The sequence below is a fragment of the Notothenia coriiceps genome, unplaced genomic scaffold, assembly GCF_000735185.1.
Source record: "Notothenia coriiceps isolate Sejong01 unplaced genomic scaffold, NC01 NC01_scaffold00021080, whole genome shotgun sequence".
Classification (NCBI taxonomy): Eukaryota; Metazoa; Chordata; class Actinopteri; order Perciformes; family Nototheniidae; genus Notothenia; species Notothenia coriiceps.
Window position 1 is genome coordinate 1 of NW_011353781.1, and position 14448 is coordinate 14448.

Below are 14448 nucleotides of genomic sequence, written 5' to 3' on the forward strand. Positions count from 1 at the left end.
CTATGGGATGCACCTCATCCGCGGAGCAAACAGAAGCATCAATCTCATTATGCCAATACTGATTGGCAGGTGATCTTAACGTCAGCGTCAGGGAATCCACCCCTATAAGTAGCTTGCGCTACGCCGCATGCGTCATTCAAAATAAGCACCTCTTCTCGCTTCACCATAGCAAGGAGGGCCGTCTGGTGAGACATCTCACTTCATGTTACTCTGAGAACTGGGGTTACGCAAGTAACCTATAGTTCTCATTCATAACACTCCGTTCGATGTCTCACTATGGGATATTGTAGCTCCCGTATTGCCAGACGAGCTTATCTCGAAAATCACCAAACCAACCAGAACTTAACAGGTAGAGCTCTGACTCAAGGGGGTGGATTCCCTGACGCTGACGTCAAGATCACCTGCCAATCAGGATTGGTGTAATGAGATTGATGCTTCTGCTTGCTCCGCGGATGAGGCGCATCCCATAGTGAGACATCGAACGGAGTGTTATGAATGAGAACGTAGTCCGTAACCGGGATGCTTTCAGGAAACTCTTCATTTAGGCCAAATCTCACAAAAAGAATACCTAATAAGTTATATTTAGTAAAATACACCGGTGTGTATGTGTTATAGTGAGGGACACAAAATATAACAAACATAGAATGAAACATATAAAGTATTATCACTGCTCTAATAAACCTATACAAAAAAATGTAAAGGTAGGGAGCAGTTTGTAACTGTACATAAATGTAATAATGATCCGTAATGAAAATTATGTTTCCGCCCGGTTTCGAACCGGGGACCTTTCGCGTGTGAGGCGAACGTGATAACCACTACACTACGGAAACGGCCATATAGACAATTGATGACGTAATGGAATAGATAAATAAAAAATATTACGAACAAGACCACCTACATACCAAGACAGATCAGGTGAAAGATGTACATGACAAGTACATTTAAGTACATAAAACCCACAATAACAACACTATGAGTGGAGTGTAATATGAGTGTAAGACTTGACAAAACCCAAGTCTTGACTCTGTGCTCTAGCACAAGGACAGCAATATAAAAAAATAGAAGGTTGTGAACGTTGTCCAGTATAACAATGATCTAGTTGGAATGTTTCAATTTTAATAGATGTTCACATTTGGCTTACATAAGTTAGACGTGGCTTTAAATAAAAAACCGGGGTGTCAAATTATTTACTCAACCCTTTATTGAAACTCATGCTCGTTAGCTCGATTCCGTTAGCAACATGCTAGATTAGCCCCGAGGAGGACGCAGTTGTGCTTCCTATCTGCCCAGCAATGAGCATCAAAAATATATTATGAAAGTGCTCGCCTCGAAGTTTTGTAAAAGCTGTTGATGACAAGATATTGCTAGTTCTGTTTTGAATTAAACCAAAATGCTACGCATCTAAAACCTTGATTAGTTACATTGACAAAACTAGCATTAACGTTAACCTTAGCTGCTAGCATTTGACACACGTGGCTTTATATTAAAACAGTACATTGTCAAGTGTTAAACTTTGTAAAAGGTAAAATAACATTTAATTTTAATAATTCAATTGAAAAAAAAACCTCTCCGATGTTGTGGCTTCTGTTTTATTCGTTTCGTTAGCATTAATACTTCACTTACCAGAGGAGAAAGGAAGTTTCTCAAGCACCAGCAGTGACGCATCAGAGAAAGTAATGCAATCCTCTACTCGGTAAGTCCCTCTCAATTGTCTCTTCTAGTGGACAAAATTATCATATTATCGTCGTATTTAAAAACGGTGCATGTAACAACACAACGACTAGTTTTATTTTAAAGGAACAAGAAGTCACGTTTACATGCATGGCTGCTAGATTGCAACAGTGACGCGTCCTAAAAGCCGGAAGTAAACTTCTTCCGGTTCCTTCGGGAAAAAAACAATGCAATTTCTCCATAGGATTTTGGAAAATAGCTCGAAATAAGGTCTGTGGTTGACACAAATTGAAGAGACAGATCACATTTTGTTCAGCCGGATAATATTCACATGTCTACCCTACTTTTATAATTTTCGAATCATAAATCCATCGATCACAAATCTATTGATTAGATTTATGATTTGAAAATTATAAAAGTAGGGTAGACATGTGGATATTATCAGGCTGAACAAAACGTGCTTCACTGTGGCACTTTGCCATTATGCGAATAACATGCACATGATCGGGAAATTATTTTGCTTATGTGTGGTAAAGTCAAATTGAAGCGGAGTGAGATATCTCGGTTCAAACGTATCTAAGGTAAGATGTGCAATGAATGATGCTAGTTATGCGTGTACAAACCATGGTACAAACATTCAAACCATGGAAGAATAAAGAGAAACAAATATTGTGAAATGTTTCTCCTGATTAAAAAGCCAAGAAAAAAAGAGATCATCCCAAAACCAGGTAAATGAATGCATGTGTCTGCAATTTTAAACATTTTAATGTAATTGCACACTCAACAGTTTATATGCTGATTTAATATAATAGACCGTTTTTATTGAAATGAATGCATATTCACAATATCTTAATGATATGTAAATATTTCGTTTGGCATTTCTGCAACATGTAAAATTTGGAATCATAAATGTGTGCATTCGAAGAAAAATCACTCTCCATGAAAAAGATCCCTCAGTTAAGAAAATTTGCTAACTCTATTTTACAAGTTCATTAACCCTATACGAATGTGTGAATTTCAACCATTTTGCTGGATTTATGGATTGTTATGCACAGCACTGCCACGAGGTGGAGCCGTGAGACCACAGTGTTAAACACACTGAAGTTATTCCTCTTGCAGGAAATCTGACTGCTAAAGCCAAGTGACTACTCATTTATCATTGTAGGGGGCGGTAACAATACAATTCCGTACATGCAATGTTTGCATGAAACAGAGATTACTGTGAATACAACAACAAATAACCTACAAGCGGTTTACCTGTTTTTACCAATATATTTATAGATTAATTGCCAGAAAAAAACAAGAAATACAGGAAATGGGTGGCACATTAAAGTCCAAAGACCAATGTCTCGTCTTGTTTTGTCTGACCAAAAGTCCAAAACCGAAAGACACTTTATAAGTGTTTATAAATTAATAAAGTACTAGATATAAAAAATAAAGACATTTTTTAAATATATCCGTATTGATTAGCTCTTATTAGGGATCTTTTTAACATGCCTAAAAATGTCTTAAAAGTAAAAAAATAAGTATATTATGCAAATAGAGCCCTTTTTTTCTCTGTATTTTTTGTGTTTGTTTTGCTGGTTGTGTTGGATATAAGTTGAATCATCAGTCACATTCAGTAATGTGACTTTGGATGTCTCATTGATGATGGCTCATCATCTGATTTCTATAAATATAAACCTCACTGGAAAACATGAATATGCAGATGATTTGATCTCTTTGTGTAACAGCTATCAGATTTTTTGAAAATCCATTTCTATATTTTTATTTTACATCTGTATCAGTGCCGACTCAATATTTAATTAAATAAAGAAACTAACCACAATTTGTGTTTTCCTCGGTGGCTACAATGGAGGAAGTTTAGTCCTGTGAGTTTGTTTGTGTTTCTTTTTAACATGTGTTCCTCTTTCCTTGCCTAGCTGAAAGCCCATGAGTGACACAAACAACAGTTGTTACAGATATTGATAGCAGAAAATGGAAATATTCGACTAAAGAAACTTGAAATTGTTCTTCAGTACAGTACTTAAGTAAATGTGCTTAGTTTCCCCCACTCTTGCTATTATTATTCACTTTCAATATCAATAGTAATTCAACAATTGATGAGTGAAAGCTGAAAGTGTTTCCTTTTTCTCTGTGAAGTTAGAGGACTTTCGAAGACGTGTAAAGGGGAACTGACTCGTGATGTGTTGACATTTTGTGCACACACACACACACACACACACACACACACACACACACACACACACACACACACACACACACACACACACACACACACACACACACACACACACACACACACACACACACACACACACACACACACACACACACACACAGTTATATAAGCCTCGTCTGTTGTTTTTTATTGCAGTTGTCAGTGCAGTGATTCTCATCATGGAGGCGAGCTACGTCAGGCATGTGGAGCTATTTGGCTTTGAGAAACGTTCATTCCCGAGTCAGCACTATGTAAGGATCAGAACTATTAACCATTACTTTGCTAAAGTCGCTACTAATCCTTTTAAAATCGACAAAGTTAGAGACATTCTAGCAAAGTTCAGTCTTAAAAAAAGATAATTTTTTGAAATAATAGCTCATTTCATCTGATGTTGGAGCTATTCATTGATTTGTATTATTAAATAGTCAAACGTTTATTTTCTCACAGTTTTTAGTGTATGGTAGTTTCATAATTATTTAGTGTCATTATTTAAATTAATTTGAGAAGTTTATTCTTTTATTTTGAAGCTAGCTTTAGACACCTGGTGAATCGTGATTTCATGGAAGACAGGTTGATGAGGGATGAGGCAACGGAAAAGTCATGTTTTTTTCCTTTTGATAATAGAAAAATAAATCATATAATAAATCATATACCATATAAGAAAATATATAGTAAAAGCTATATTCTTGCATGGACACTGGATGTATCCCTGTGTATCAGCAGTTTCATTTTTGAGTGGTTTGTTTTTGGTTTAGCCGTTACATGTGAGATTATATGTGCAGGTGTACATGCTGATGGTGAAATGGAGTGACCTCTCAGAGAAGCTGATCTACAGAACGTATCCTGAGATTCACACCTTTCACGTAAGATCTTTCTTCACTACAAAATAAAAGCAATGTGGACTTTTGCATTTCAACAAATGAAGTATTAATAAAAAATAAATTAAATTTTTGAATCGGAAATGTTTATGTTTTGGCTGCAGAAGTCCCTGAAGGAGATGTTTCCCATCGAGTCTGGTGAAATAGAAAAGAAGGACAGAATAATTCCGTCATTACCAGGTAAAATAATTATAATGTTTCCTTTTATTTTAGGTCAAAGAGTGCAGATTGATTCTCTTTGCTTTTGGCTTTTTATTTACATTTAAGTTTTGTAGGATTTTATTTAGCCTAGTTTGTATGTTATGACAAGCTGCAGAGTGCAGAGGTTGAACTACATCTGACACATATATATTAACAACATATATAATCACAGACTATTATTAAAAGACAACAAAATTATAATTGTGAAGTAGCTTCAATAGGTATTTTAAGAGTAATTGTAGTTAAAAACCCTCTGCCTGCTATAATCTTCTTTCAGGAAGCACCTGTGGTGTTTAAACAAATATTATGGGCCTATGCACTTCTCCTTTTTTCAAATTGTTGAAGCAACACAGAAAGCTGCAATAGAGCTGAAATCACTGATGTCAAAATGAGGGATTTTTCGTCAGCTTTAAGCTGTCAGTAGAAGTTAATACTGAATTTGTAGCCAGACAAAAGCTCAGACAAAGAGCAAGAGGACTTGTATTAGCCCTGTATGTTGGACAGAATAAAAACACTGATCATTTATCTATTCATACGAGCTTGGAGCTAGAAAAGATTGTCCTGATGGTGACGCAGCATTTAACATAAGTAAAGTACAAAATATAAATAAGACATTTAAACATTAAAACATCTAATAATAGACATAAATAAGTACATGAAGAGTAGAGGGAAGAAGTAAATACTCACATAGTCAAGTAACATTATGGGTATACTTACCTTTATGCATTGAAATCTAAACACTTGAGAATGAAACAAACCAACAAAACAAATTTAAAGAACATTTATCAAATGCACTCCATCGTACTATGCCAGTTCACTTATTTATGCATGTTTACAACCACTGCATGTTATCATAGTGACAGGTAGAAAGTCATGCTAACTACTTCCATGTTAACATCCATAATCATGATGCATTCAACTTGAAACCTTATCATATTTGCTTATTGCTTTCACTTTTAAATGAGACAGGTGTCAAAAAGGAAACATGGACTTTTTGCAGGCCTGTTTTCTGTTCCTGTTCAGCATTGATTCAAATAAAAACAGAACTCAAATTGCACACATTCCCCATTGTGAAAGCTACATTTCAAAACAAGCTGGTTGCAGTTTAGAGAAGAGACACAGTGATAAAACCCCAAACCTGATGCAACCTACATGTCTGGAAATGTTCACCTTGTGAAAGCAGTGGTGGAAAGTACATTTACTCCATCACAAGTTTGAGGTACTTTTACTTTCTTTTGTATTTTATATGTAAAATGAGAGAAAATAGCCCATCGCAACATCATTTGTTCACCATTATTTTCATTGTTATTACAATATATATTAAAAATGATAAACAAGATAATCCCCACATATTAACTCAATTTTATGATTTTTTTTTAAGCGTAAATGCAATCGCCATAAGTTAATAACTAATGTAAGGCTATTCTCGTCACTATCGCTAAGCTAGAGGTTGACTGTGTTTGACGTGATTATGTTTTATAATTTAAGCTACCAATTTAAGACACATAGAAAATGTGGGCATTCATGAGTGGCGTATTTTATGTTATAGTAGAAAACGGGAAAAGATATTGAGCTTGTGGTTATTTCAGGCTTCTAACGGTTCTTAAAACCGCTGACTTCAACACGAGGGAATTTAAAGTGGTAAAATGCCAACTCATTATCAGGTTTTAGGATGCATTCCTGCACCACTCTTTTGAGATTTCTATATAAATGATACTGTTGCAACCCTAGTCAATGACACTATTTCATAAAGTCTAAAACTGATAATGCAGTCTTGAGTTTCTGCTGATAACGTGTTTTCTTTCAAAGTTAAACCTGTCTATAAGTCTGTCGGTATTATTTAAATTGTACTTGGGACTTATGTTTTATATGTGTGTCTGCAGCTCCACGGTGGTTGATCAGTGAGAAGTCTCCAGAGACCAGGCAGAGCACGCTGTCGGAGTACTGCCACTCGCTCATCAACCTGCCGCCTCACATCTCCCGCAGCAAACAGCTAACCAACTTCTTCAAGGTCCGACCCGAGGACGAGAACCCGCCTGCTCTGAACCCGTCAGTACAACACACACATTACAGAGGATGTGTCACACATGGAAATGTATCACTTCCAAATGTAAAACTCAATCACCCAGTAATTAGTACTAAATTCAATTAAAATGTCCTCTTCAGAGTGAAAAAAAGCGAAACCTTTGTGGTGAACAAGGAGTCGTACAGAGGCAACGTTTCTGGTAAGAGTCATTTTAAATGTAATAAATGCTAAAACATGTCTTTTTGTCGTTGTCTTTCCCAAGGTTATTGAAAGATGTTAGATTTTTATTCTTTTGCATTTACATATTTATTTGTAGCCTACAGGGCTGCCGCTTGTGGATTCATTTTGAAATTGTCCAAATGATTGCCCTTTAAGCATTAGGGTTGTTTAAATACACATTAAACATTTTTATTAAAACAGACAATTATGTGTTTTACCTCTCAGAGATTTCTGGCCCCATCATTTTGGACACCTACAGAGTGATCGCTGACTTCGAGAAGACGTCTAAACATGAGATTAATCTGCACACTGGAGACCTGGTGGAAATCGTGGAGAAAAATCCAAATGGTGAGAATGCTAAAACAACCGCAGCCAAACTTCCCTAAACAAAACAGACCTCCCAAAACGTTATGACAATACTAATTATTGGGTATGACTCACTTTTAACCTCATTCATTCAATTGTTCAAGGAAGAGCTGAACAAGTTGACTTCTAATTCATGATACTCTTTGATTAAGAATTAGAGGATTTTGACTATTGAAGCATGAAACGTCAGGTTTTAGGCCCTAAAACAATCTTTTCCCACACATTTTCACTTTGAATGATGGGATCTTTCTGATACCATGGTTTGAACCGCTGTGTCTGTTAAGAGGTCAACTCAAAATTCCTCTTTCTTTTTGTGTCAACTGAGTAAAGACACTCCGTTTATTATTCAATAATGTTTACGTTATGTTTATCTTTAATGAATGAGGCCAGGTTTTAAGCTGCTCTTGTGTTTAGGGTGGTGGTTCTGCCAGTGTGAGTCTAATCGAGGCTGGATCCCTGCGTCTTACCTGGAGCCGCTGGACGGACCGGATGAAGCAGAGGAGGCTGATCCGGACTATGAAGGCAACTTGTGTTCCTTGTATTCTTCATTAAATAATGTAATTTCAGTATGTGTGTCATTTTAACTGTGCTGTGTGTCCCTGCAGGAGAGATGCACGTCAGCATCAGAGCCTACAAGGCAGAGCTGGAGGACGAGATCTCTCTGGAGAGCGGGGAAACCGTCGCCGTCATCCACAAACTGCTGGACGGCTGGTGGGTCGTCAGGTATGGTCTACACAAACTGACATTTATGTGGATATATTCATAATATTTTTATAATAACAAAATCAAATCTCCCCAAGGAGGAACAGAAGGACTTCAGCTATTATGTAATTATTAATCCTACTGTGGTGCTTATAAATAAATCTGGATATTTTTACAGGAAAGGAGATGAGACCGGACATTTCCCTTCAATATTCCTGCACAAGGCCGGCAAGAGGGAGATATATGAAGCACAGCGGACAAACCTGCAGGGACAGAAACCTCCCCCCCGCAGGTACGGCAGTGAACGCAAAATATAGAGTTGTCTTATTTTAATCTCCACTCTTCAAAAGATTGATTGTTTTCTATTTAACAAATCACTTTTCCATATTAATACGTTGTAACTGCAAATTTGTAAGGTAACTAAAGCTGTCCAATGAAAATAGTGAATAAAATGCATGTTTTTTTAGCACTCAAATGTTGAAACTGGGAGGAGAAAAACTATCACGAGATCAACACTAGGGCTGCACAATATGGACAAGTGCAATATTATGTTATTATGAGCAGAGTTCTGTTAAACAAAAATCATCAAATGTTCCTTAGGACAAATAGCAAGGACATAGAATGTAGGTCAGTCTTTGAAAAGCCTCAAAGTCTTATATTATATTATTCAATGTTAATAAGAATAACAAAGCTAAATGATAAATTCCCTTGATAATATGAATCATGTTATAATTGCAATATCAGTCAAAATAACATAAATAGTTTTGCCCCCCCCAATAGTTCAGCCCCCATCAACACTCACCACCTTTACTTACCTTTACAAATCTCTGTGGCATTTTCCGTCTCAGATCCACCATCAGAAATGCGAAGAGCATCCACAACAAGTCTCGTCAGCGGCTCAGCCAGGACACTTACCGCAGGAACAGCCGCCGCTACCTCCAGCAGAAAGGGGGCCGCCTGGCAGAGCCCAGCAAGAACTCCAAGACCGCCGCAAAGTCACCGCTGAGGGAGAGGAAGAACCAGGGTAACGTTCATGTTGTGTTCAGATCGATCAAACAAAGCCTGATGTAGACAAGAAATACCTTCACCGGCACCAGTGGTGGAAGGAACTGCTCAGATCATTTACTGAAATAAAAGTACTGATACCATGCTGTTATAATACTCCACTATAGTTATATGTAAAAAAAAAAAACATAAATAAGTATATGAAAAGTATGGGGAAGAAGTAAATACTCAGCTTTTTAAATTATATCTAGTCAACTGTTACAGATATACTAAACTTTATGCATTGAAATCTAAACACCTAAATGAGAATACTGCATCATTAATGTAAATTTTAGTACAATATGTGCTGCCTGAGTTGTAGTGTGGTAGAAGTCAAAGTGACCTAAAAGGGAAATACTTAAGTTAAGTACAAGAACCTCCGATTTTTAAGTAAGTGTACATAGTTAAATTCCACCACTCACTGAAACAATCAACCCACAAAGCCTCTTAACACTTCTAATGATGTTGTTATTTGCTACCAACAGACAACATTCCCGAGCAGTCCACGTCCGGCTCAGAGAGTGAGCTGAAGAAGGATGCTCCGGTTATCCCCCCCCGGCCCAGTCCGGAGCTCATCCTGGAGCGCTGCAGCGACAACACCTGCAAGAGAGTCAGCATCCACAGGTCAAACTCTGGCTCCTCCAAATAGCACCGGAAGTCACTAGATGTTGTGAAATTTACAATGAAATCACTTTTTTTTTGTTGCCTAAGTTTGTGGCAGACAGTTGAAATGCAATCGTAAAACCTAGAGGGAGATGCAGGCGGTCATGGGAAAAGGTTATTGAATTGAGTGGAGAATAAGTCATATTACCTTAAAGTAAATTCTGTAAATTGATGTGGGAGGAAATGTTTTAAAATGTATACTTTTATAACTTTACTATGGTAAAAAAAATCCAGTGAAGTTCGACTGTCATGATGTGCAACAGTGTGGCTCATTGTTTTAATCAGGCTTTGTTACACAAACAATACTTGTATGTTAATCTTTTTCACAGGATTTTTTGTATCTCCAGAGATATCCTTTATGTCACACTGTGCAAGTTTAGAAAAATCTTGACTTTGCTACCATCTGGTTGTCATATCAAGAAGAACAAGGTGGCAGACAGTTGTCTAATTCTAACTTTGCTGCTTCCATTTATTTTACAACCCTCAAGTTGACTGATAAAATGTGTCGGACTATTCATTTAAGACCAGATCATTAAAAAAAACTGAATTTAATATCTCCAGAAAAAGTGTAATCATTAAGTCTTGGTTTAATACAACTAAATAAGACCACAATTTGCGAAGCTCTTATTTTCTCTTCCATCGTGGCCGCTTCAAGCTTCTGCACACAGCTTAATGTCTTGACAGTAAACCAAAAATGACCGCGCTTGTTAAGCTTTACCTGGCTGCTATGATTCACATTCGCACTGCAAGAAAAAATAGCTATGAATAAGATACATGTCTAGAAAAAGCTGAATTTGTTTGGTTGCTGTGTTATAAAAGTATTTCTACTGATTATAATGATATGTTCTGTTTGTGACCTGTGAAGAATATTTTTGATCTATCTCCCAGCATCTATAAAGCTATCTTGTTATTTATTTGCTGAATAAATGTATATAAAAAACAAAACATTTGTCCCTTTCTTTTAGGTCAGTCTTTAAAAAGCCTCAAAGTCAACAACCTGCAGCATTATTTAGAAATGAGGCTTTGGTCTTCTCACTCTGTTTGGCAGATCATACAATTAAGTCAGTGGTGAAAACATTATTGAGATTATTTACTTAAGTTAAAGCAGCAACTCCCCATTACAAGTGAGGTTCGGTATTCAACACCTTACTGAAGCAAACGTGCATAACAGTAACATCAAAAGTAAGATTAACTATTGTGCAGAAAAATGGTCTGTCTGTTTTGGTTTTTACCCTATACAGTCTATGGTTTTTACACAGTTTATTTATATTTAAAAGTTGGAGGATTTACTCAACAATAAAGGATCACTTGATCGTTCAATTTATCAGGAAAAATAAAGGATACAGTGTCACATATACTGTATATACAGAGACACAGAAAAAAGATAATTTACAAGTCAAGGCCAAAACCAAAAAGTGTTTTAACACTCCGGCACAGTAGATGGAGTCATGCACTTTAACGAAACGTTGATCTGTAGTCTGCCAGTAAAACCAACGAAGAAGAGGATACACCCGTGTTGTTTGTAAATAAGGTTTGACCAACGGTAACTGTGACGACTTTGTACGACACCGATACATATTTAATATTGTATGGTTAAATAGTTGTGGAAAGATAAATATACTTTTCCATTTATCTGACATTACTTATTCATCTGCGTCAGTTAAGACATTGATGCTAATAAGGGTAGGAAGAAGTTAGTTAGCCAACAAGCTAACATGACATATTTCGATAACTAGTTGACATACATACGATGGAAGATAACTCGTCTTGTTCCTCGGCTGGCACTGCTCTTTCTGAAGCGTCTTTCCTCCAGAGGACGTTGGAGCGGCTTTCCTCCACACAATGTCTGAAAGTGAGCACCGAGGCTCCGGTGGCTGTCATCGCGCTGCAGCGGTACTTATCCGATCAGCCTGAGGCGCAGCCCGACAGCTACGACGTGACGGTCACTGACGGAGTGTGGCGGGCCAAATGCTCTGTTCACCCTGCTTTAAATCACCTGGTGCACTCTAACACCCTGAGGACTGGAACTGACGTGAGCATCACACAGTGCTCGTTTGTTTACAGCGAGAGGAGACTGGGACACGGTTACATTTGTATTGAAAAGCTCCGGTGTGGAGGAGAGAGGTCTGCCCTCCTTCCCCGCATACAGGACGTCGCTTCTCTGCCGATGCTGGTAAAGCAAGGCATGGAGAGGAGTGTGGAGCTGCAAAGTGATGTTCCCCTCCAGGTGAGCCGCAAACATTACCTGTCTCTGTGGAACAACGAGGACCCAGAGGGGGACATCTGGACCTCAGGGTCTCCCTCATCGCACACAGTGCTGGATGGTGAGACTTTCTGATGACCCCCTGTCATACACTGCTCTATTTACAACATGGCTTACATTTGTATACACCACTAAGGGCTGGACGAAAATGATCAATGGAAATGTCACTACAAATATTTGAGCATTCAGAATATGTTTTGTCTGACCAATAGTCAAATACACAGGATCGTTTGACTTTGTTATAATGTAAATCAAGATGTGATGTCTGCAATGTCTTCTTTTCAACAGTTTCCAATATTACTCTTTTTAGTAGTCTGGAGTCATGCTTTAGAAACACATGGAAACCTCTGCCTCTCCTAGTGAAGATCATACACAAATCCAGATTAAGGTACTATGGCAAGTTTGGGCTCAAGATTGATTATCCCTTCCAGGTGAGTTTGAACTAATTGAGCTTTAGTAACACGATTATGAACAGGATCTCACTATCATGCTGTGACAGATTGGGTCTTTGTCATATTTCAGGCATACTTTGAAGTTGCTGACCAGAGTGGCACGATGTCCCTCGTGCTTTGGAATGAACTTTGTCCAGAGTTCTACCAGAAACTGAGCGTAGGCACTGTGTTGTACATCCAAAATTACTCCCTAAAGCAGAGTTATTCAAACCGCTCACACCCGCAAATGGACCATCACCAAATGAAGACCTTTCACTCTGTAGGTATGTACACATTTATTCTGACAGGGTGGGTACTCCAGAGTACAGCACAAGCATAAATGTCATATCTTTATTTGTATTTTCCCAAGAAATCTGCCTGAACGCTCGCAACCCGACTTCAGTCGTCACTGTGGTCTCAGCAAAGAGCGTGCTGCCTCAGTGGGGATTACCTGAGGTTTCCTACCTGTTCACCACCAGGTGATTCACTTCTCAATCTAAAGTGTAACATTACATTACATGTTAGACGCTTTTATCCAAAGCGACTTACATACTCAATACTGTGGACAATTCCCACAGGAGCAATTTTGGGGTGAAGTGTCTTTCATTGAAAAAATATGAATTCTGATATTGTCTGAGTTTAAAGGTGCACCTTTTTATGAGAAACGACCCACACATTTAAACCCACCTACAAATAGAAAGGTTAATTCAGTCATACATTGGTGAGAAAAAGCATTGAAAATTGTCGTTTTTGTCAAGGAACTACATCGATTCTCTTTGCTTCAACACAAGGTTTAATATAAAACAAATGTCTCTCATAGATTGTGGGCTTTTTTTGCCAACTATAGCTTAAAGTGAACCTATCATGCTATATTTGAATAATATATTGTAGGGCCATACCTATATAAAACATGTCTGCAATGTATTTTTTTCAAAATACCAAACAGATCATGCATTTTAGCCATGCCTCATTTCGCTCTATTTGCTCTTTTTTAGCCCTGTTTTTGCAAGGGCTGAATCTGAGAAGTCTTCTTCGCTGCTTTTGTGGCAGACTACAGCGCCACCTACAGGCCTGGCATATGTACTACAGTGTCTCCAGCGCTTTCGAACGGCAATGGCCGTGGCTCTCTCCTCCTGATAGGTGGAGAGTTGCCCATATAGGTGGAGCTCCTCGTTTCTGACATCAGAGATATTTCAAATCTGTATCAGTCTGTATCAGATCCGGGCGTTTTTTAGAGATTTGGGTATGGAGGAAAAGAGAGAGGGTTGTGTTTTCTGACACTTGGTGAGTTCTCTGACACACCGGGGACACATTCATGTATAAAAGACGTACAAAAGTGCATTTTGCATTATAGGTCCCCTTTAACTTAAACCTCGTCGTATGTATCCTACAGATTACAGTTGGACGAATTATCCAACAATTCTGCTTGTGATGTCATCTGTTTGGTGATATTTGTTGGTCGTGTTGAAAGAGTAAAGAGCAAAGGGAAAAAGGGTAAGACGACATGTTCTATCTATAAATTGGAATTCATTTACTTTTACTACTTGTCTACTTTCACTTTTAACGATTGTTCAATCTCACAGTTCACTTCGGTAAACTGAATGAACCTGTTTATTGCTGAACTTCTAAAGGCCAACCGCTTCTCTTTTTTTGGAGTCCTATTTTCCTGCCAGGCCTACTAGGCAGTGGCGATACCTAGGTCGCTATACAGTCTTCGAAAAGACTGGATACCATGGTTTTTTTTTTACAAAGGTTACTAAGTG

The 14448-nt window shown here is 37.9% G+C and overlaps 2 protein-coding genes and 1 non-coding gene across 3 annotated transcripts in view; 2 read left to right on the forward strand and 1 right to left on the reverse strand.

Moving 5' to 3' along the window:
• Positions 1–757: 757 nt before the first annotated feature.
• trnav-cac (transfer RNA valine (anticodon CAC)) lies at positions 758–830 on the reverse strand. The gene has a single exon. It is a non-coding gene; the product is annotated as a tRNA-Val (tRNA).
• Positions 831–4063: 3233 nt separating this feature from the next.
• On the forward strand, positions 4064–10543 carry ncf1 (neutrophil cytosolic factor 1). The gene is made up of 11 exons (XM_010780018.1): positions 4064–4143; positions 4675–4755; positions 4875–4950; positions 6855–7020; positions 7138–7196; positions 7442–7564; positions 7997–8104; positions 8188–8305; positions 8463–8576; positions 9133–9308; positions 9814–10543. The coding sequence occupies exons 1-11, from the start codon at positions 4072–4074 to the stop codon at positions 9975–9977; spliced, it is 1257 nt and encodes a 418-aa protein (XP_010778320.1). The 5' UTR covers positions 4064–4071; the 3' UTR covers positions 9978–10543.
• Positions 10544–11488: 945 nt separating this feature from the next.
• Positions 11489–14448, forward strand: part of radx (RPA1 related single stranded DNA binding protein) — a 7654-nt gene continuing 4694 nt past the window's right edge. The window contains exons 1-6 of the mRNA XM_010780035.1: positions 11489–12315; positions 12543–12685; positions 12777–12969; positions 13056–13164; positions 14079–14179; positions 14269–14294. Of these exons, the coding sequence (XP_010778337.1) occupies positions 11742–12315; positions 12543–12685; positions 12777–12969; positions 13056–13164; positions 14079–14179; positions 14269–14294 (1146 nt within the window). The 5' untranslated portion in view covers positions 11489–11741. The remainder of the gene's footprint in view (positions 12316–12542; positions 12686–12776; positions 12970–13055; positions 13165–14078; positions 14180–14268; positions 14295–14448) is intronic.

Coding starts and splice junctions, on each gene's coding strand:
- ncf1 (XM_010780018.1), top strand. CDS start 4,072: ATGGAGGCGAGCTACGTCAGGCATGTGGAGCTATTTGGCTTTGAGAAA. Junction 4,756..4,874: donor CTGAGATTCACACCTTTCAC/GTAAGATCTTTC, acceptor TTTTGGCTGCAG/AAGTCCCTGAAGGAGATGTT. Junction 8,306..8,462: donor GACGGCTGGTGGGTCGTCAG/GTATGGTCTACA, acceptor ATATTTTTACAG/GAAAGGAGATGAGACCGGAC.